Raw genomic sequence first — 23,052 nt, 5'->3', positions numbered from 1 at the left:
AAATAATAAAAATAACACTGAGAAAGCTGCTAAACTTCTAGACCCCTTTATCATCCATAGTTTGAACATAAAAATGTCTGCCTCTGCGCCTTTGTCTAGGTTTCTTCCCCTTATAAGGAATTCTGTCATATTGGGTTCAATTTGGCCTCATGTAAAATCCTATTGACAAATGAAACTAAATTCAGAGAGGTGAATTTACTTCAGGTCATAGAGAGCAGGCACCCAAATTCAAATTTTTTTAAATTCACGCCGTTGACTTGGAACAGAATTCACCTTAAATCTGAATTCACACTTTGATCAACTGGATTTGCAGTGAATTACCACTTGGTGATCCCGTCACTGGGGGATGGGACAGCTGTGGCGTTTTCCATTTGCCTTCCGGGGTTATCTTTTTGAAAAGATAACCTTTTTGAAAAAGATAAGTCTTTTTGAAAAGACTGTCTCCACTCAGAGTTTCTGTGTGTTTTACCCATCAGAATCTTCCTCTTTTTCCAGGTAAATTTCCTCTCCTGAGGAATTGAATATAGTTATTTTTGAGGCGATTTTGCTTTTCTTTCTTCATGCATCTGAAATGCATTTAGGGCTTAACTGAATCTCACTGAAATCCTCTAGTTCATCCCTAATTGTACTTCAAAGTTTGTTGCATATGAGGCTTCCCTTCCATCTTACGTTTCTGAATCTAAGTCTAATTGATTTTATGCTATAGGTTTTGACACTTCAGGGAGAGCTGCATTACATAAAAACACTGATTAGCAGTGATGGGACAACTCTTGGAATTGGTTTGCCGGTTGGCATAACTATTGATCCCGCTCGTGGGTAAGTCTTCGTAAATGGTATACATCGTTTTTGCTCATGTTGTGGGATGTTTCAAACTTAGGGGGTGGGTTTCAGACCTTAGAGGATGAGGCAGCTTCCGGGTAGAGAAGGGGTTGCAGCTGGGGAGTTGTATTTAAGGCCAGGGGATGAGCAGAGGCACAGAAGCTTGCCGGTATTTCGCACGATTACAGAGAGGACCAGAACCAGAGGCTTATTGGAGTAGGGACATCTTGGTGATTTGCTAATTGGTGACTATGGTTTATGTGTATTTCCTTGGTCTTGCTATGAAATGGAAAGCGAAAAAAAAAAGCTCTTCATACTAAGTCTCCCACCTGTCTGAAGGGAAGATCTTAGCCTCCTATTCTAGGCACCATTTAAAATGGCCACTACCCTAGTAATGACTATGAAATTGGTAGAACATTGCTTAAGTATTTTTCCATACTATATGCAGCCCGATATTTACTTTCTCCATTGAAATGGATACATTTGTTCATTGCTGGTGTTTTTCATGGTTGTAGGAAGCTGTACTGGTCAGATACAGGAACAGACACTGGGGTTCCTGCCAAGATCGCAAGTGCTAACATGGATGGCACATCTCTGAAAGTACTTTTCACTGAGAATCTTAGACATGTGGAGTTTATCACTTTGGACATCAAGGAACAGAAACTCTACTGGGCAGTGACCAGCACAGGAGTTGTATGAGCACCTTTTCTTTTGGTTTTCACTGCTGAGTGGTCCAGTGCTTTATTGCCCCCCCCCCCCCCCACAAGTAACCATTGCTCTAATTCAAGCCTGCTTCTGAATTGTACATTTCTAAATTGAATAATGTTCATTGATTTTTTTCCTCAAACTTTGTTTTTGTTCATGATAGAATAATTCCATATCTCATTTTTTAGCTTATCCTTCCAAGCCATTTCTTCTGTTTTAGTGATTTAAAGCTTTTTCTCTAGGCTCTTTGTAGAAACTAAGAGCTCATTGTCCCCACTCTACTCTAATGTCCCAACATGGTGGCTGCACATGTGAAAAACTGTTATTACAGGCAGTTTTGAACTCCAAATCTGTTCTGTTCTGCAATAAGAAGCAGGAATTCATTCACTGAGATAGTATTTGACCTCTGCTTATGGAGCTGATCTTCAGTGTTTAGTACTAATTATTGATCAATGAAAACTGCTGTACACAGAATTAACCTTTTCCCTCCCTTATGTCTTTTCACATCTGCTCCACCCTCCTAATTCTGTGAGCTTTGTTAGTGGTGTGACTCTCCATCCCTTCTCATAGTAATCCTTCACTCTCCTCATTTAATCACCACAAATTTCTGGTAATTCATCCTTAGCCATTCTTAGTGTTTCTCTCCTATTCTAGCTTCTCCTCAGCCATTCTCAGTATTTCTCTCCTATTCTAGCTTCTCTAGCACTGTGGCTGTGGCTTTTGGCCTAGTTCATTGGCCTTCATTATTGAACTTAGTTCATTTTCAGCAGCAACGCAGGAAGTTTGATCATTGCTCAGTTTAGAAACATTGCCTAGGGTAGCTGAGGTTAGTCAGCTAATTCTACTTTGGTCAACTCCCTCCAAGTTTATGTTCCTTTTCCTCTAGCCTCCTGGAATTTCTAGGGCATGCCAACTCCACTCATGTAGCAGGTTTCCCTGAGGTTGGCTTCCGTGTACAGTAAGGAAGTGAGCCAGACCTCATTTGTCTCCTCTCAGATCCTGGAACAGAGACTTGTCACTTCCCCTTAGGAACTTCATTCCTATGATTTCTTTTCTGTTACGCCAAAGTTATTTTGATTAAAGCTTGTTAATAGTACAAGGTCAATCAGCTCTTGCTTAATGACCCACAGTTAAACTAGACTTTCACATGCTGGGGCTGGAGGTTTAGTTCTTTGACTGACTTAGTTGAGTAGTGAAATGGACCCAATGGCATTTGCCTTACCTACTTACTGCCCAGTGGAGTTGTGACTATCAAATCTGAAAATAGCTCTATAAAGCTTAGAGTGCTATGTGTATGTACAGTATTATTATTATTAGGAGAATATTTGTTTAAATTTTTCTCTTTATTTCACTGTGAATCAGTTAAACTAATGAAAGTTCTGATCCTTTAGATTGAAAGAGGAAATGTGGATGGCACAAATCGAATGATCCTGGTAAACCACCTTTCCCATCCATGGGGAATTGCTGTCTATGGCTCCTTCCTTTATTATGCTGATGTAGACTACGAGGCCATCGAACGCGTTGACAAGGCCACTGGGAACAACAAAATAGCCATGAGAAACAGTGTTCAAAATCTCAGGTGCCTTCGAGTTTATCACACGCGTGGTAAGTTTTTTTTTTCCCCTGGTAAGTATTTGTTAGTGAAATATACATATGCATGAGGGTACAATGTACGGTCACATGCCCATATGCATACAAGTTGAAATTAGGTAAAGTACAGTAAGTGTGGTTAATGTCAAAGCCTGGCATCTGAAAGGCCAGATTCCTGTTTCTTCTTTGTCCAACGGTTTAGCTCCTTACTTTGCTTTGCTTCAGAGCACTTAGCACATATCATCTGTTTGTGGCCTTAGTAGAATGTACATTCTGTAAAGTCAGGCACTTTTTTAGATTTTTTTATATTTTTTTGGCATGGGGAGGCTCTGGGCATCGAACCCAGGTCTCCTGCATAGCAGGAGAGAATTCTGCCACTGAGCCACTGTTGCACTGCCCAAGGTCATACACTTTTGACTTTTATCTGTAACCTGTGCCTGGCACATAGTGGTGCTTAATAAATTTTTTTACTCTTGAAAGGATACCTTTATTAGTTATTGCCTAATATAAATGTAATAATTATTACATTTGGCAATTGTAAAAATTTAAAACTTTTGATGTACTAGCTGAGGTTCTATATGGTTGTTAATAATTTTTTATTTCATTTAGACTCTGCAGATTCCTCAAATGGCTGTAGCAATAATGTGAATGCCTGTCAGCAGATTTGCTTGCCTGTGCCAGGTGGTCTGTTCTCCTGTGCTTGTGCCACTGGATTTAAACTCAATCCTGATAATCGGACCTGCTCTCCACACAGCTCTTTCATTGTTGTTTCAATGCTGACTGCAATTAAAGGCTTTAGCTTGGAATTGTCGGAGCACGGAGAGGCCATGGTGCCAGTAGCAGGCCGAGGTATGTCAACATCAGTATAAATAAGATTTAGCTCCATCTGGTGCTAGCTTGAAATAAATAAACTGGGGGGCTTGTTAAAACACTGTTCTGGGCCCCATTTCCAGAGTTGGTAACCTGCATTCCCAGGGCATGCCACTGCTGGTCACCGGCCACATTCAGAGCGGCAGGGCTAGTGCAATGTAAAATACAGCATGAATTGGCAAAAGTACAGAGTTGGTATATCCTATTTCTGACTGTTAGTGGTGATTTAGGATTGATGGTATAATGAAATAATGAAGTAAATGAGTTCACCGTGTTATCTACTCCTTAATGACAGCACTGTATTTTGGCATCCTGTGAATGTATAGATGAACCAAAAAAGGTTTCTAGGCTCTCGTACCACACAAGGATTACAAAGGGTGTGTCACAGGCCAGGGATACAAGTAGCTGGCTGGATCCTATCCCATTCAGTTTTGTTTTTTTGGACAATAAGATGTTCCTGGCTTACCTGTTGACCCCAAAATCTATAATCGGCCAATTTTCCCAGGATCTCTGATTCTTTAGAGTGATAAATGGTATTTTGAAACCAAGATGCACAGGAGAAGTGTTCATTGCAACTAGGAAATAATAGTTCTATTTTGTAGTGGGAATGTGGTTAGAGAAAGGGGTTGGATATGAGATTGGGTGAGGAAAGGCAGAATTTAGAAGTTCTAATTCCTGCTAGAGTACTGTTTAATCGTCTTTTGTTTAATGTTGCAGGACGAAATGCATTGCACGTGGATGTTGATGTGCATTCTGGTTTCATTTATTGGTGTGATTTCAACAATTATATTCCATCTCAGAATGCCATACGTAGAATCAAACCAGATGGATCTTCTTTTACAAATATCGTTACACAAGGGATAGGGCAAAATGGAGTCCGGGGTATTGCAGTGGACTGGGTAGCAGGTGGGTAAGCTGTGTAATGAGAAGACTTTTCACTATAAAACCTTTTTTGAGTTGTGTCTCTGTCATCTTATTAACTACAAGTGCTTCAGAACTGTTTTTCTAGATTACACATTTGCTACCTTATTTCAAATAGTATAGATAAAGCAGGGACAAACAATCTATACCCTGTAAGAGATATAGCCTGCTGCCTATTTTTGTTTATGGGAACATAGCTACGCCGATGTTTTGTCAGTGATGGCTTCATGTTCCAGGGATGTTGAGTAGTTGCAACAGAAATCATGTGACCCACGAAGTATAAGTGTTTACTGTCTACTCCTTTACAGGATAAAATTGCTGACCTGAATTAAAAATTTTGAGATGAACATATACTTCATATACATGTTGCATTAAAAATAAGTAAAGAAAAATGAGTCAATCAGTAATAAATTCCATATCAGCTTGATTTCTCTAGAGAAGAGTCACATATAGGATCAAAATTATAGTACTCCAAATAAGTATGCCTCTGTATAAATGTAAAGGTTTCATTCACCAGACCTTAGACAATAGAGAACTTGAAGACTGATCACAATGAGATTTTAGCAACATATGGTGAAACATATATTGAGCAAAATTCAACTTTGCATATTTTGTTCGAATTTGAAAAGGTAGTCTCTGTTTTTCCTTCCAATCATTAGTATGCCTTTTCATTTTCTTCCAGGAAATCTTTATTTCACCAATGCTTTTCTGTCTGAAACCCTGGTAGAAGTGCTGAGGATTAATACCACCTATCGCCGTGTTCTCCTTAAAACCACAGTGGATATGCCCAGGCATATTATTGTAGATCCCAAAAACCGATATCTCTTCTGGGCTGACTATGGACAGAATCCAAAGATTGAACGTGCCTTTCTTGACTGTACCAATCGGACTGTGCTTGTATCAGAGGGCATTGTCATGCCGAGGGGTTTGGCTTTGGACCATGGCACTGGCTTCATTTATTGGGTAGATGAGTCTTTAGATATAATTGCAAGGGTCCATCTTAATGGGGGTCCATCTGAAATGATTCGTTATGGCAGTTATTACCCAACTCCTTTTGGCATCACTGTTTTTGAAAATTCTATCATATGGGTAGACAGGAATTTGAAAAAAATATTCCAAGCTAGCAAAGAACCAGGTAACACAGAACTGCCAAGAGTGATAAGGGACAATATCAATTTGCTACGAGATGTGACCATCTTTGATGATAAGGTCCAGCCTCGGTCACCAGCAGAGGTCAACAACAACCCTTGCTTGATAAATAATGGTGGGTGCTCTCATCTCTGCTTTGCTCTGCCTGGATTGCAACCCCCCCAATGTAGCTGTGCATTTGGGACCCTGCAAGGTGATGGGAAGAGCTGTGCCATTTCAACAGAAAGCTTCCTCATCTTTGCCTTGGAGGATTCTTTAAGAAGCTTACACTTGGACCCCGAAAACCACAGCCCACCATTCCGTGAAATACAAGTAGAAAGAACTGTTACAGCCCTGGACTATGACAGGATAAATAATAGAATCTACTTCACACAAAATGAACAAGAACATGGCCGGATTTCCTATATCAGTCTGAATTCAGAAATTAGTTCTCCAACTGTCATTGCTTCTGGTAAGTGCATTCCAAATGGGATCAGAACTCATGGATGAGCCGAGTAGTTCTAAAATGCATTTTGAGAATCTAATGCCTTTGTGTGTGTGTCCAGATATAGGGATGACTCATGGCATTGCCTTCGACTGGATCAATAACAGAATATATTACAGTGATTATGCCAACGAAACGATTAACTCCATGGCTGAGGATGGGTCTCATGTCACTTTGATAGCCCGTGTTGCAAGACCAAGAGCAATTGCATTAGATCCTTGCCAAGGGTATGTCATTTTGACCTATGCATATTTTGAGGGGGAGTGTAGCCTGAAATTATTTTATGTTCATAGAGAGCTAACGTTTTATGGGCTTATGACATTATGGTTACATTTCCAAGGGAAAGAGCATTCAGTCATTTTTTTTCTTTTTTTTTTTCTTGAGAAGGAGGTACAATGCACATCTCCCTTTGATACTAGCATACTAGCAGCAAAGTGTTTTGATGCATACTAGCATCAAACCCTTGGTAAATCCCTTTTGGTGAACTTGGGTGGGTAGGAATGGAATAGGCAATTAATTAACAATGAAAGGATGCTAACATTTTTAAATAAAAGGAAATGTGAGGTTCCTTGTTGTGACTTAATTGTGACTTCTTTTGGTTGCCTAGGTACATGTACTGGGCTTCCTGGGATACAAATCCCAAGATTGAGAGAGCCACACTTGGAGGGAACTTCCGGGTAGAAATTGTGAACAGCAGCCTGGTCTGGCCCAATGGACTCACTCTGGACTCTGAGGAGGAACTTCTCTACTGGGCAGATGCCAGTCTGTATGTGTCTTTGGTTACTTGATATCTGTATTCTAAGAGTTCTTCCCTCAACTTCTGAAGGAGAGGGCTTTGCATAGTATGGAAATATATCAAGTAGATGTGGTTAAAATGTAGAATCACAGTTTTAGGAATTCTATTGACGAGCATACCTGCCTCATAATTTATCTGCAGCATATTCTGAAACTCCATTAGTAGCTGAGTATAATCATAAATGTAATCCACAGGCTATGTAACTACTATAAAGCATAGCTTTTAAATATGGGGTTTCACTTTCAGTTTCACAATATGTTTGCAAGTTTTTGGTCAATTCCTCAGCTCAAACCTCAAATTTCCTTTTTTATTTTCCTTAAATGATTTTGGTCTTGTGATTGTGTACCTAACAACCTGCCCTTTTCTTCATTGTCTCATTTGAAATGAAGCAGTGATGCTTCATTTCTAAATTAGAATTATTCTATGTGAACACCATTTTCGATTGTGATATTTACGTTTTATTGACTGTCTGCTGTCTGCTAAGTTCCATGCTTCACTGAATTTCATGGTCCACATGGATTATTTCATAATGTTCTCCCATTTCTAGTGTCTCCCTGGTTCCTTCTGTAGTAGTACCTCTAGGTTATACTAATATTTGGAAGTCAAGGCCATTGTTTGATACACAAATAAGACCTTCTATTACCAGATGAAAGATTTCTAGCTGCAATATGTCCCATTGAAAGTTGGGTGCTTGTGTGAAACCATGATTAAACCCAGGCGTTTTTCTTAACTTCCATTTTTAGGAAGAAGATCGAACGCTGCTCTCTCACGGGCATGGACCGTGAAGTTATTATCAGCACAACCTTTCATCCTTTTTCCTTGACTCTCTATGGGCAGTATATTTATTGGACTGACTTGTACACAAGAGCACTTTACCTAGCTAACAAATATGATGGGTCAGACCAGAGGGTGATGATTATTAATTTGCCCAAAAAACCTACGTCTATTCGTGTTCTTGATAAGAGCCAGCAACGACAGTGTAGCAATCCTTGCAGCCAGTTTAATGGGGGCTGCAGCCACATCTGTGCACCAGGTAAGAGCCATATGTGGAGAGTAATAATGATGACAACACTTAGGGAGCCTGAAGGAATAGTCAGCCTAACAAGTGGGAAAAGAATCCAAATTCTCCTTTATTGCAGGTTAAACCATATAATAATTTTGAGGGTTTTTCTTTTTTTTTTTTTTTTTGATTATTTTTATTTTATTTTTTAAACACCAAAAAACACAACACAAATGCAAACATTCCTATTTTGATCATTCTGTTCTACATATACAATCAGTAATTCACAATATCATCACATGGTTGCATTTTCATCATCGTAATCATTTCTTGGAACATTTGCATCTATTCAGAAAAAGAAATAAAATGAAAACAGAAAAAAATTTATACATACCATACCCCTTGCCCCCCCTTTCATTGATCACTGACATTTCAAACTAAATTTATTTTAACATTTGTTCCCCCTATTATTTATTTTTATTCCATATGTTCTACTCATCTGTTGACAAGGTAGATAAAAGGAGCACCAGACACAAGGTTTTCTTATGAGAGGAAATTTTCTTTCCTATATGGAACCCTCTTAAGAGTGTTTGGTGGAGGTGGAAACTTTTGGGCTGCTACATTTCATGGTTTACTTTCCTTTCAGAAAGATTTAATTCTTCTGCTTGAGAGATACCATTTTATAGTTTCAAGTATTTTTGGTGGTATTTTAGAGTGCGATATTAATACTTTTTACATCAGGAAACGTGCCTTTTGAAAACCAATTGCTTTCCAAATTTTGCTGAGAAAGGAGTATATTACTATTTAAGTGGAGATGAATAATTACAGTGAACTACCCACATTTATTAAAATTGGCTGTGGTTCTTTTTAAATTTTTATTGGAGAAATTAAGGCTTACAGAAAAACATGGATAATATTTGTTTAATTGATAATTGTACTATTAATCTAGTCTGATTTACTTTAGGGATCACTGTGTGGTACAGTCCTAAAGATTTCTAAAACTGTAGCCTCTGCATATATATTCAACTTAAAATTTCTTCTTTTGGTGATTGTTCTTGATGGGAAAGAAACTCAGAATAAAGCTGATAGGCAGAGTTTCCATAGCTTGGCTTGCAGAGCATTTATCATGGAAGCTGTCGCAAGTGCGATTCTGAAGGAGAAAATGTGAATGCTTTCCACGCAAATCTTTTGCTTCCTCAGGTCCGAATGGGGCTGAGTGCCAGTGCCCTTCTGAGGGAAACTGGTATATGGCCAACCACAATAAACACTGCATCGTGGACAGTGGGAGCCGGTGTAATGGGTCGCAGTTCACTTGCCTCAATGGGCACTGCATCTCTGAGCAGTGGCTATGCGACAACAACAACGACTGTGGCGATGGCAGTGATGAGCTGGAAAGTGTGTGTGGTGAGTTGGATGCTAATGGCCTCTTTATACCAACTGTTGGGTTCAGAATCCTGTTGTGTGTGACTGGGTTTGAGACTTGTGTGTAACCTCCTGTGGGAGCAGAGAAACCTGCTGAGAATGAAGACTGCATTTTCGTTCAGTCACATGTAAGCTCATATATGCTGTCAAGTTGTAGGAAACAGGCGCCATGTATAATTTGCAAAGCCCTGGGCAGGTTAAAACCCCTCTGAGCCCCAGACGCCTCATCTGCTCACTAGGGTTCTTATGAACCCAGCGTGGGATCAAGGGTTCCAATAGGTGGCTGTTACCATTTTTATTACTTTTCATGGCAGAAATTGCTCATTTGTCCCATTGATCTAGGAATTTTACTGAATTCACTCCCAGTCCTGAATCTTGACCTATATAGGGTGAGTAATGCACAGTGGATTTTCTTAGTGAGTTTTGAGGTCAGTTTGACCTTTTTCTAGCAGACCGTATAAGAACTAGGCATTTACATTAGTGAAATGGTTGACATTTTCATTTGTATATGACATACTTTATTTCCTCTGACCAATTTAAAAATGTTTTCTTACTTTGCATGCAGTCTGGTTTGTGGCCATTTTGCTTTTGGAGGTAAACTCTCAATGTTCATTGTATTTGATTGTAGCTTTTTAGAAAGTAGGCTAATGCTTTAACTGAGAAGTTTCTTCAATGTGTTTTCATTCTTTTAGCATTTCACACCTGCCTGGCAACAGCCTTCACCTGTGACAATGGACGATGTGTCCAATACCGTTTTCGCTGTGATCACTACAATGACTGTGGTGACAACAGTGATGAGAGAGGATGCCAGTTCAGGGACTGTAACTCCACCACGGAATTTACTTGCAATAACGGAAGGTGCATTTCTCTTCAGCATGTCTGCAATGGTGTAAACGACTGCCATGATAATGGCACTTCAGATGAGATAAATTGCCGTAAGTTCATTTTAAGTACAATTGGGTTTTGACATCTGATGATTTAAATCATAAGAGATGAGATTTTTTATGGAAAAAGGAAGTATTTACATATTCTACTAATTTTTTCAAACTAATATTTAAATTGTTAACTGAAATGGATGGATGTGTCCAACCGTTGACTGTTTTCTCCTTTGTTTGTATATCTACCAGATTTGATTGTTTTAAAGCTTGCTGTGAAATACGTTTCTGTAGAGTAGACTATATTCTTTCCATTTGTTAATTATCAGTGTAATGATGACAAATGAGCATCATCCTATTTTAGGCCAGTGGGAGCCCTTTCAGGTTGCCACATGTATTCTTTTGTCATAACCACAGGTTTGTCTTACACATTTCTTGTCTCAAATCTGGAATTAGTTTTCTCTCCAAGGAGATGCCAATTTCTATTTGGGTTTTCATTGGACAGTAGGGAGAGCTAGTTTTTAAGAACGAGAGGGATCCTATTGTGTGAATATGCCCTGGTTTGTATAACTAAGACAATTGTTCATGCTGTTAAATAATGAAAACAGATAAATCAAGCTACTTCCCCAACCCCTGAAGATTCTATGGAGCACCATAATACCAAGGATCATGCCTGCCTTCTGGCTTTAGTTCTGCAATAGACCTGTCTTGATGATATATTTGATGGAAATGTTTCAAAATGTTTATTTGGTTGTCTTTTTTCAGCTGATTTTACTTGCCAGCCTGGATTCGTAAAATGTCAGAATACAAATGTTTGTATTCTTCGCCTGTACTTGTGTGATGGAGACAATGACTGTGGAGATATGAGTGATGAAAGCCCCACTTATTGTGGTCAGTAAAACAGCCCTGCTTCTTTCTTTTATCCTTTATACAAGGATGTATATCTTGAGTGTTTGGGCTAGGTTGAATTTGTCATCTCAAATTGATCTTGTACATAGATAGGATAGGGTCATTGGAAGGGGCAGGCTAAGTCCCTTCTCTTGTCCTCTGGCTGGATGACCTAGACTAAATGCTCTCTACCACTGGAGCTTCTACCATTGCCTTATTATTTACACATGAGATTATAGTGGCCATTAGTAACAAAGTATTTTTATATCCCCTTGTTTGAATTTCAGAAACCTTTTATTTCAAATTTCGCATCATCTTACACTTAGGCCATTAATGTAAATAATTGCATAATATACAAATTTAAGAAAACACATCTGACCAGGGCTACTTAATGTTGGGGTTGCCAAGAAAAGAACCTTAGTTCACTCATAGGTCCCATATCACAAGTATGCAAAGCTGAATAATGCCACTTCCCACCCCCTTTTTTGGCAACTTCAGGTATGGTTCAGACTAATGGGAAAAATTTCATTTGCTCATGGGTTTTATCTTTCTTTCCTTCAGCCGCTCAGACATGCCTTGAGAGTGATTTTCGATGCACATCTGGGCGCTGTATTCCTGCCCGCTGGTATTGTGATGAAGAGAGAGATTGCGCTGATGGCTCTGATGAACCTGCCTCTTGTGGTGAGAACAAGCACGAAAATATGATGCAGCTAGAAAACCTTGCTCTCTTCTAACTGTAGCTGCTGACTGTTTTACCATAGCTGCTGAATGTTTGCATTCCCTTCTCCTGCTCCCAACTGGGATCCTGAAATCACTTAGCAGATATTCATTAAAGAGCTGATCAGGATCTGGAAGTTGCTGATTGATGGCTGATAATTATGTTGTTGGATCTACCTCGTACAGTAACTGGCTTGTAGTACAAAATAAATTTTAGTTGACTCTGAATAGGAATTTCTGAATTTGGCCTCCCATAAGACTATGGGAGGATATGACAGTGATTAGAGTTATCACATACATGAGACAGGAGCTGATTATGGTTGGACAACCACTTTCTGTTCTCTCAATGTTATAGATTATGAGGCCACCTGAGCTCTTAGGTGTATTCTTGAAGGCACTTGTATTTGGAAGCTGCTATTTACCTATCCTGTACACACGCACATTTTTTACATAGTTGTAGAAGTATAAAGAGCTTGTACATTGCCTTTTTTAAGTGTGAATGTTCCATGGGTTTTCAACCCTTTCCTAATGATGTTTCCTATTTTTCACTATGAAAATTTTCTGAATGAGCATCTTTCCCACATTGCACATGTGGGATGATTTTTATAAGCCTGCGGTGGTGTTGTGTTGAAGGAGACATGGCTCTTCAAAAGGCTATATCAATGTACATTCCTTTCGTATCCTGTTTCTCTTACAGTTATCATTGTTCTGTATTTTTAATGTTCAAATTAAATTTTCTTGTGAATTAACCAATTTTGAAAGGGCCCTTGGTTTATGGTCATCTTGATTATTTGTAAACGATTATGTTGGGTATTTTCCTACTTTAAGTCATCTATTAATGAGCGCTTACTTTGTTTTAGGCATTTAGGCTTCATTAGTGAATAAGACAAAAGCTCACTAGCCACAGAACTTATGTCCTAGTGGGGTAAACAGACAACATACACACACACACAAAAGAAGTAAGCTGTGCAATATGTTGAAAGTTGATTATTGCTATGCAGAAGGGAAGAAAGAACAGGGAAACAACCATTGGGAGTGGGTGGTTTTGGATGAACAGTAGATGCGAAGAGCGTTGCCCACTGATGGGTATCTCCTTGGAGGACCTAAGCGTAGCTGTATACAAGTTCCAAGTCTCTTAGATGACCCAATCACAGCAGGCATCTTTTGCAATAAGTGCTTTTCTCTTTCAACAATTATTTTATTCATAATCTTTAAAGATAAGTTACAGATTTACAAAAATTTCATGCATAAATTACCTCTCTTTTAACCGTATTTCACATATAATTCAGTGTCGTTGATTTTAGTGAGATCATGCTGAGTGAGAAAAGCTAGATAACCAAGAGTGCTTTCTATTTCAGTGTACCCAGAGCAAACATGCCGAAGTCAGCAATTCATGTGTGATAACGGGAGGTGCATCCCAAGTTACTGGATCTGTGATGGTGATAATGACTGTGGGGACATGAGTGATGAAGATCAAAGGCATCACTGTGGTAAGTGAGCCAATGAATTCCTCTGTACAGTTATGTCCCAGTGTATACAGTAGGGCTTAAGTACACCAACCGAATGTTTTCACTCTAGAATTGGTTGATATTATCCCCTTAAATGCTTTAAAATTTTGTATTTACTTTCATCTATTGCATATATAGGATGAATGAGTATAGAGCAGATAAATGTACCAACCATCTATGCCTCCCAGTCCATTTGTTACCTTAGAGCTCTTACTTGGGAGATTATTCCTTTTAAGCAAATACCATTTTTCATTACTGAGAGCATGGATAGTGTGATGGCCTGATAAATCCCAGAGTGATTTGAATAGTGAATAAAGAAGTATTTGTGAAGTCCCCTTGGGGGAATAGAAAAAAAGGGGAAAAAAATTCAACTTCCCCATTTGGAAAACTCCTGCTATTCTCACAAGCAGTGGGGACAACCATATCAATAAGACTGAGCCCTCCATCTTGGGGTCACCCCTATGAAATTTTTCCCTGCAAAACATAGTCTAAACCTACTTAAAATTAGGCCTAAGAGTCACCCTCAGAGAACGTCTTTTGTTGCTCAGATGTGGCAAGTGAACTCGGTGCCATCCCCTGGGAGTGGGACATTACTCCTAGGGGTGTAACTTCCCTGGCAATGTGGGGCAAGGGCAGAAATCCTGGGATGAACTAGAACTCAGCGTCGAGATTGAATAAACCTCAACCAAAAGCGGGAAGAGATAAATGAGACAAAATAAAGTATCAGTGGCTGAGAGATTCCAAACAGAGTCAAGAGGTTATCCTGAAGTTATTCTTATACATTATATAGATATCCCCTTTTTAGATTAAGGTGTATTAGAGAGGCCAGAGGAAAGTACCTGAAACGTAGAGCTGTGTCAGTAGCCATGTTTCTTGAAAATGATTGTATAATGATATGGCTTTTACAATGAGACTGTGTGATTGAAAAAAAAAATGGAATTGTTAGCTAAAATGCCACTGAAGTGTTCACTGCCTTTTACTGTAATCTCATATGTCAGTGGTCTGTAGCTCAATGTGTACCTTATCCACTGAATCAGGGGACTGGCAGCTGTACGTGTTGATTGTGACATGCTCTTTTCTCCCTCCTCCCCTCACCAAAATCTTTCTCCTTTTATCTCTATTTACCCACAATGAATGTGGATCAGTACCTATCTTTTATTCTGAGACACTAATGATTATATGCTAGCATCTCATCTCTTTCCTCTCAATGTTATGGTTTCTGACAACTTTTGTCTCTACTATCTTCTTTAATTCAAGTGGGATGGTAGCTATGTTATAGCTTCTATAGCTATATTAGGCACTAAGTTGGAGCAAAAAGGTTTGAAGCCCTAGATTTTTTCTTTCTAATTACTATGATGTTGAGCCTCCAGTTATCTCATATAGTGCTCGTTCATCGGTGTTTTGTGCCTTACATTTTGTAGATTCAATATTACCAAAAGGCATTTTTGGTATCCAAGTAAGAAAATGGGAGTGATTTTTCTGAAGCCATAAGGATTCAGAATGGTTGTGCATTAATTTTATGGAAAACTAAATGAGATGTCTTATTACATTTAAATCTTATGAAAAATCCAAGGTCCAGGTGTATTTTTATTTTGATCCACAGTTATCATAGCAGGGTGATTTGGCTGTTTTCCTCTCATTTCCTTTTTATTCCTCAGAATGTTGAAGACCATCGACAGCTAGAATGAGCTCCTATATGGCCTTCCATTTCTTTGTTTCAGATAATAAAACCTGTTCCAGTACTGAGTTTTCCTGTGTAAACAGCGCACCTTCCTCCAGGAAGTGCATTCCCCAAAGCTGGGTCTGTGATGGTGATATGGATTGCTCTGATGCTTCTGATGAGAATCAGAATTGCACCAGGAGATCTTGTTCTGCAAACGAATTTACCTGTAATAATGGACTGTGCATCCATCGCATATTCAGGTGAATTGGGTATTAAAAATTTTTTTACCTGCAACCTCAAATGTCCATGGAGGGCAGGATTGTCTTACCCATGAGGCACAGTGGCTGCACTGTACCTGAAAAAGTATGCTGGAAATTGTTGGGGTGGATGAAAATGCTGGGGAGAGGGAACTGAGGGAACTCTCGATCATGTCATTGAAATATTGACCTGGCCCCAATTAGGTGGGCTAGGTCAGATTTGTCGTCAACCTCTCCAAGAGTGGCACTTGTTCTCAAAATGTAGGTGTGACCGGCGCAATGACTGTGGTGACTATAGCGATGAGAGGGACTGCTCATACCCAACCTGCCGCGAGTCTCAATTTACCTGTCAAAATGGGCGCTGCATTCCTCAGGCTTACACTTGTGATGGGGATAATGACTGTGGAGATCTTTCTGATGAGCTGGAACACCTGTGCACCACCCCAGAATCCACATGCCCTCCTCATCAGTTCAGGTGTGACAATGGACACTGTATTGGGATGGAGAGTATCTGCAACCACATAGATGACTGTGGCGATGACACTGATGAGAAAGGATGTGGTAAGAAGATTTGAGAAAAGGAAATAGGGGACACTGCCTCTGGGAATGAAACATGTTAGGACTTTCAAATCTATCCTCTAAGTAGAAAGTCATCAGAAAATTACTACTGCTTGTGAGTCAGAAGGCAAGGACTCCTTAGTTATCTGTAAAGTAACTGCACAAATATTTTCAGACTAGTGTCTCATTGTATCTCAAACCCACTAAACTTTGACTTTCTATTTAAGGGACAGATCTGAAAGCCAGAAGTTGCCTTTTTTAAGAGAAGTTGTGGTTTGACAGAGAAATCATCCATAAAGTACAGGGTTCCCATATACCTTCCTATTAGATAACACTTTGCATTGGTGTGGTGCATTTGTTACAGTTCATGAAAACACATAATTGTGGTATTGACTACAGGCCATGGTTGAATTTAGGGTTCATTGTGTTGGACAGTTCCATGAAAGTACATTTTTATAATAATACTATAGTCCATCATTTACAACAGGGTTCACCCTTTGTGCTGTACAGTCCTATGTTGTTTTTTATTCTAGTAACATATATACAAGTTAAAATTTCCTCTTTAACCACATTCACCTATATAATTCAGTGCTGTTAATTACATTCACAATGTTGTACAACCATCATCAACAACCTAGTGAATTTGTAAATCTTCTTTTTGCAAATAATCAATTTGTAGCTCATAGATGTGAGATAAATTGCTTGGAATCAAACAATTAGCAGCAGAAATAGGACTGACATTGCAGTTCATGAACTAATTTGATCCATTACTTCTTTACCAAATTCTTCTTCCTGTGTTTGGGTGAGTTTGGCTAAGTATCATAGGGCCAGCCAGAGGCTACCCCACTTTTTCCAGAAGAAATTCTCATTTTATGGGGGATGCAGACCCACTGGTGTGTGGGCTGGGCCACACCATCTCATAAGAGCTGAATGTGTGCCTGATTTTCCAACTCAGTGACATCACTCTGGTGAGTTTGTGGGATGTAGTTGTGCCACAGAATGAAAGATGCTAGAAATCAAAGTATTTTCTGGAGTGAGAGCTCAGCCTGGTTGGTTCTTCTACTTTCTCCTGCCATTTTACCTTATTGATTAAGAGAAGATTGGCAGGCATAGGATTTATTGTATTAACTGCTAAAACCACTAGTGAAGGACTAAGTTGGGGAGAAGTGGAAAAATAGTGACTCTCGAATAATCTATGGCGTTTATCACGGTATATTAAGAATTAGTGCTGTCTAGGAGGAATGCTGACTTTGGATCATTTTGTTGGACCTGTTGCTGACATTTAAGACTCTCTAAAAAGCTCTCTTTTCTCTTTAGGCATTAATGAGTGCAATGACCCTTCAATCAGTCACTGTGATCACAAATGCACAGACACCCAAATCGGTTTCTATTGTTCCTGTAATTCTGGCTACAAGCTTTTGTCTGATAAGCGGTCTTGTGATGATATTGATGAATGCAAGGAGACACCCTCTGTCTGTAGCCAGAAGTGTGAGAACACAGAGGGCTCCTACATCTGCAAGTGTGCCTTAGGCTACATCCGCGAATCTGATGGAAAGAATTGCAGGCAGAACAGTAACATCGAACCCTTTCTCATTTTTAGCAATCGATATTATTTGAGAAATCTAACGACAGATGGTCAGTCTTACTCCCTCATTTTGCAAGGTCTGAGTAAGGTTGTAGCACTGGATTTTGACCGTGTAGAAAAGAGATTGTACTGGATTGATATACAGAGGAAAGTCCTTGAGAGAATGTTTCTGAATGGGACCAACAGGGAAATAGTCATCAGGGACAATCTACCAAATGCAGAAGGTCTGGCTATAGACTGGGTTGGCAGGTAAGAAAACACTGAAAACATCTTTTCAACATGAGTTCGCTGCTGAATATTTTTTCTGTTTTGTACCTACTATCAAAGAGCCTAAAATCTAGTGACATCTAGTTTATGGTGTAATTTTTATGGGGTGGGACATCACGAAGGAGGAAAGAACTCTGCTACTGCTGGCCATTCAGTTAATAGTGAGGTTTGTGATAGTCCTTTTAGAAATACCACATTTCACTGAGGGTCTTAAAGGTAGTCCAGTGAAGCTTCTAAAAATATCTCCTGAATCGGATTAGCATTTAGTAAGTGTTCAATAAATAGCTATTATTACAATTGCTATTATTAACCTCTTCCGTGATGGAACTCAAGATTGTGACCTTCTCATACATTCTTTAGCCAACTGGCAAAGGCTTTTGCATTTATGGATACTCATAGTATCTAAGCCTAAAAGGATGCTACTGTCAGGTCAGTTGAATATTCTGACATCCAGTATGTTTGGATCAGGGTTTACCTCTTGCAGAGAGCAATTTGAGATTTTTGGGAGGGTAATCATTTCCAGTTGGAAATGATTGATCCCAGACATTGAACACTTTAGGGGTCACAGATCCCTTATGAAATAATGACACCTAGATATTTATACCATTTTAGAGGGGACACAGAACCTCAAAGCCCAGGCTGCTCTGATAACCAGTTAAAGACCCCAGGCTAATAACACCTGCCTTACAGAAAATAAGTGGATTTTGTACATTAGCAATATATTTAAACTGAAATATTCTTAAGGTAGGAGTTTCTAAAGCTTCTTAAATTAGTAAAACTTGTCACGGGATAACAAACTCATTTTGAACGCCTAATCTGACAAGACGAGGAATAGTAAGCTTTCTCTGTATTTTAAGGATGTCTTGGTTAAGCCTTACATTGACCTGGAAGGATACCTTATAAGCCTTCTTGAATGTAAAAGCAGACTCCTCATGTGAGGTGCAGCCCAAATTCCCTTTGTGATGTGACTATAAAGTGGGAATTGTCAGACATATGGTCAGCTTCCTTTTCTCATTTGCCTGAGAGAAAATAAAACGTCTTCTGGCAGTCCGATTCCAGGTAGCTTGGGTAGGAAATTGGGTGATTAAATATACCACCATGTCACCAACAAAGTGCCTGCGTCTGACTCCCAGCTTTCCATTTCAGAAAGCTCTACTGGTTGGATGCCAACCTGAATTCCCTCTCTGTTGCTAACCTTGATGGTCGATACCGCCGCAAGCTGGCTGAGCATTGTGTGGATGCCAATAATACCTTCTGCTTTGAGAATCCCAGAGGAATTGTCCTTCACCCTCAATATGGGTATTGTCTCCTATAACCTTGCACTCTTCTTTCATACCCTGGTTCTGCTTCTGTTACCAAAAGGCCAATATCTTGCTGGGGTTTGACTTCCACTTTTCCTGTCTAGTAAACGGTTTAGTATTATGTGTAGTAGCACAGCTTGTTCGAAATTCATCAGATTTTCCCTGTTTGCCATGATGCAACTTTTAGCTGCCTGCAGATTGTGGTCAAAAAGGGTGCATGGATAGTTTAATACTAGAATTCCCACCTGCCGTGTGGGAGACCCTAGTTCGTTTCCCAGTCTAGCACCCCAAAACAAACAAGCAAACAAAAATATCTTTACTGGACTCTCCGTGTCACGGTCACTGAAGTACATACTAAATCATGTTTATTCTTGAGCACTTCCTGTTTATCATCCCCTTTTTTCTCTGCCATATGCTAGATTATTTTATCTTGCTGTTATTTGTTTCTGAGAGGATCTGTAAAATGTAAACCACTTCTATAAATGGAGCAGAGATACGCTCTTTCAGCTGCTGGCTTCTTTTGTCTTCCTGGACTGACCCTTTGTGTTTGCTTAAACAGGTATATCTACTGGACAGACTGGGCTTACAGAGCGTATATCGGAAGAATAGGCATGGACGGATCCAATAAGTCTGTGATTATCTCTACCAAGTTAGAGTGGCCCAATGGCATCACCATTGATTACACCACTGATAGACTCTACTGGGCAGATGCTCACCTGGGTTACATCGAGTATGTACAGAGAGAAAAATTGGGCAGTTGGGTAACAACCAAGGCTTGAGGTTCTGGTGTATTAATCCTAGGCAACTTCTAACTGACTGCCTGCATGGGGCTAGTAATACTTCCTGTACTGTAATCAGCTCAGTGCTCAACTTCCTTATCCCTTTACTTAGCATCTGCTATAACATATGATTAATAGAGTCAATACCTTAACAAAAAATGTGTGCTAAAAACTTTCTGTTAAAAAGGTGCCCCTTTTTTTACTGTTCAAAAAATATATAATATGCATTGTAAAAAATAGTACACATTAACCATTACATGTTTATTTTGTGGAATTGATAGTTGTGGCTTACTTGAATGGTGGTGATATCCTCTAGGAAAGCATTTTGAGAAACACAGAAATGTCATTAATTCAGTAGAGCTATGTTTAAAGGCCTTGAGAAATTCTGTCATTCTGTTACATTTATTTTGCTCTCTAACCCCAGGCAATCTTGGAAACATATCTGGCGCATGCACTTAAGTGCTCGCTATACCTATGCTCGTGACAAAATAGGACCCAGAATACACTTTTGTTGAATTGGAGCAGACCCCCAAGACCCTCCCCAGTTGACAGTGTATACATATGCAGTGTTTAAGGAGCATTACAGACATAAAAAGAAATTTTCAGCTATTCACTTTTTGGTAAAAATCCCATGGATCAGGTAGTGAGTATGAATCCAAAAGTCAAATCATAACATCAGGCAATAAGATCTGAGAATGAATGAAACTTTGAGATTCATTATTGACTTGATCCAGTTCTGGGAGGGTCTGTGTTCAGAAGTACATTTCATAGACCACATAAAAGCAATTCATTTCTATAAAATATCCAATTGATTCCTTGTACATCAAGAGTCATTGTAGCAGGAGTTGAAGAAATATTCATGTCATGTCTGGCATATGAGCAAGAACTAAAAACCATGGCTAACATCATCAAGCTTCTTTGATGCGAGTTCAGGTTTTGTTTCAAGTTTTTTAAATATTAAAATATCAGTATTTTAGAAACGACCTCTGACATACGTTCATAATAAGCAGTGAGACATTGGAATTAGGAGTGGCTGTGGGCTCTCTGACAATTTTGAATTGAGAGAAACTCAAAGTTTATTCATCTGCAAAAAGTATTTCATAATAATGTCCAGGGTGTGTTTGATTACAAATGTCCTGCAGTTACCATTGCAGCCCTGTAATTTCACTCAGCCAGAATATTCTTCAGATTATATGGAGAACTCAACTGTCTTCTAGAACAATTGCTCTCCTAAAATGTTCACAAGATGGCAGAATTCCCACTTTATATTGCTATCCTTTTTTTCTGATTTCTTCCAGTGAGTTGAGAAACAAGAAAGGTGTTCACCATAGAATAGCAAAAGAGTGCTTACTGGAGAATATCAGTATAAGAGGTTATCAACCTACAGCTACTGTGCTGGTTGTATCTGCAGGAAAAAGCCATGGTTATGAATCAGTGATTCGTAACCATGGGAATAACTGTAGTTATTCCTATTTTTTAAGCATTGCCTTTTCAACTTCTACATTTTCTGTAATCAGAATATCCTGTAAGTATAGTTAAAGACTTTGAGTTTGGGGTAACTCTACTTCAAAATTAATTTATGCTTAGAGACATACAGTGACTGGATCTTCCTCCTACCCCAGGTTCTCTGATTTGGATGGTCATGATCGGCACACTGTGTATGATGGGACGCTGCCTCATCCCTTTGCCATTACAATTTTTGAAGATACCATTTATTGGACAGATTGGAATACAAGGACAGTTGAAAAAGGAAACAAATATGATGGCTCAGGCAGGACGGTTCTGGTGAACACGACACATAGACCATTTGACATCCATGTTTATCACCCATACCGGCAGCCATTTGGTGAGTAGGTGACAGTTGCTGTTGGTTACGGGTCTTTCTTTAAGCACGAGTATCATGATTTGCAAAGAATGTGGTGCTACTTGCTAATGTTTTCTTCAGAACATAGGCTGAGAGTTTTAGGGTGCCTCTGGGAAAGAGTACTTTGGAACCTGCCCTATTTTTAAAGATCGCTTTTTGGTTTGGGTTAAGATCGAACAGTTATGTTGCCATATTTACATTTAGTTTGGTGTGATAGCTGAAATATTTTAAAACTGCGTTAAAGAGATCACGAACATTTTAGCCCTAAATACTTAAGAATGCACCCTTTGAAAAATAAGGGCATTTGCTACGTAACCATAATACAATTATGGCATCAGCATTCTTTAAAATAATGAGCCATCTATTTTTAATCATTATAAAACGTCATTATTATTTGTGTGTGGCATTTGATTGTGTAGATGTTGTGCTTGTTGAGAGCATTGCATTTCAGTTTCACAGCACTGAATAAAGGTGTCCTTTATTTGCTTGTAACTCATCTATCCTATTTATGAATAGTTGGAAAAAATGAAACTAGGATAAATTTTTCTTGCTTTCTAAGAGGTAATTAGTTTGATGTCAAAGTGATGGTGTGGTTGATATACCTTAAGAAATTGAGCATTTATATCCTCCTTTTTTACCAGTGACCAATCCCTGTGGTACCAATAATGGTGGCTGTTCTCATCTCTGCCTTATCAAAGCGGGTGGCCAAGAATTTACCTGTGAGTGTCCAGACAACTTCAAGACCGTCAAACTCGGTGTGGGCACGTACTGCCTGCCCATGTGCTCCAGCACCCAGTTCCTTTGTGCTGACCGTGAAAAGTAAGACTTTCTCTTCTCTATGCCCAGTGCCTCTCCATCCCTTGGACACATATTGAACTATAAGGCTTCAGGCGATGGAAGGTTTCATTCATTTGAAAGGCACTAAGTATCTCAGTCTCCTACCATTCCTCCCATGAATATAGGCAATTTGTTGACCAAACTATAATGCCTGTATATATAAGTTTTTATATCTGTAGAGAAGGGAACTATGTATT

General features: G+C 39.2%; 1 protein-coding gene across 1 annotated transcript in view; it reads left to right on the top strand.

The window, feature by feature from the left end:
• LRP2 (LDL receptor related protein 2) overlaps window positions 1–23,052 on the top strand; it is a 160,027-nt gene that overhangs the window by 97,932 nt on the left and 39,043 nt on the right. Inside the window, exons 34-54 of the mRNA XM_077154078.1 lie at window positions 707–816; window positions 1,335–1,512; window positions 2,916–3,129; window positions 3,724–3,963; window positions 4,702–4,890; window positions 5,588–6,505; window positions 6,600–6,765; window positions 7,146–7,304; window positions 8,078–8,367; window positions 9,535–9,738; window positions 10,449–10,691; window positions 11,397–11,522; window positions 12,081–12,200; window positions 13,595–13,726; window positions 15,466–15,667; window positions 15,930–16,225; window positions 17,540–18,056; window positions 19,221–19,373; window positions 19,935–20,105; window positions 21,777–22,000; window positions 22,660–22,837. Coding sequence (XP_077010193.1) covers window positions 707–816; window positions 1,335–1,512; window positions 2,916–3,129; window positions 3,724–3,963; window positions 4,702–4,890; window positions 5,588–6,505; window positions 6,600–6,765; window positions 7,146–7,304; window positions 8,078–8,367; window positions 9,535–9,738; window positions 10,449–10,691; window positions 11,397–11,522; window positions 12,081–12,200; window positions 13,595–13,726; window positions 15,466–15,667; window positions 15,930–16,225; window positions 17,540–18,056; window positions 19,221–19,373; window positions 19,935–20,105; window positions 21,777–22,000; window positions 22,660–22,837 — 5,030 coding nt within the window. The remainder of the gene's footprint in view (window positions 1–706; window positions 817–1,334; window positions 1,513–2,915; window positions 3,130–3,723; window positions 3,964–4,701; window positions 4,891–5,587; window positions 6,506–6,599; window positions 6,766–7,145; window positions 7,305–8,077; window positions 8,368–9,534; window positions 9,739–10,448; window positions 10,692–11,396; window positions 11,523–12,080; window positions 12,201–13,594; window positions 13,727–15,465; window positions 15,668–15,929; window positions 16,226–17,539; window positions 18,057–19,220; window positions 19,374–19,934; window positions 20,106–21,776; window positions 22,001–22,659; window positions 22,838–23,052) is intronic.

Source organism: Tamandua tetradactyla, chromosome 3, assembly GCF_023851605.1.
Source record: "Tamandua tetradactyla isolate mTamTet1 chromosome 3, mTamTet1.pri, whole genome shotgun sequence".
Lineage (NCBI taxonomy): Eukaryota > Metazoa > Chordata > Mammalia > Pilosa > Myrmecophagidae > Tamandua > Tamandua tetradactyla.
Note: the sequence above shows the minus strand (reverse complement) of the source record. Positions and strands in the feature narration are given on the sequence as shown.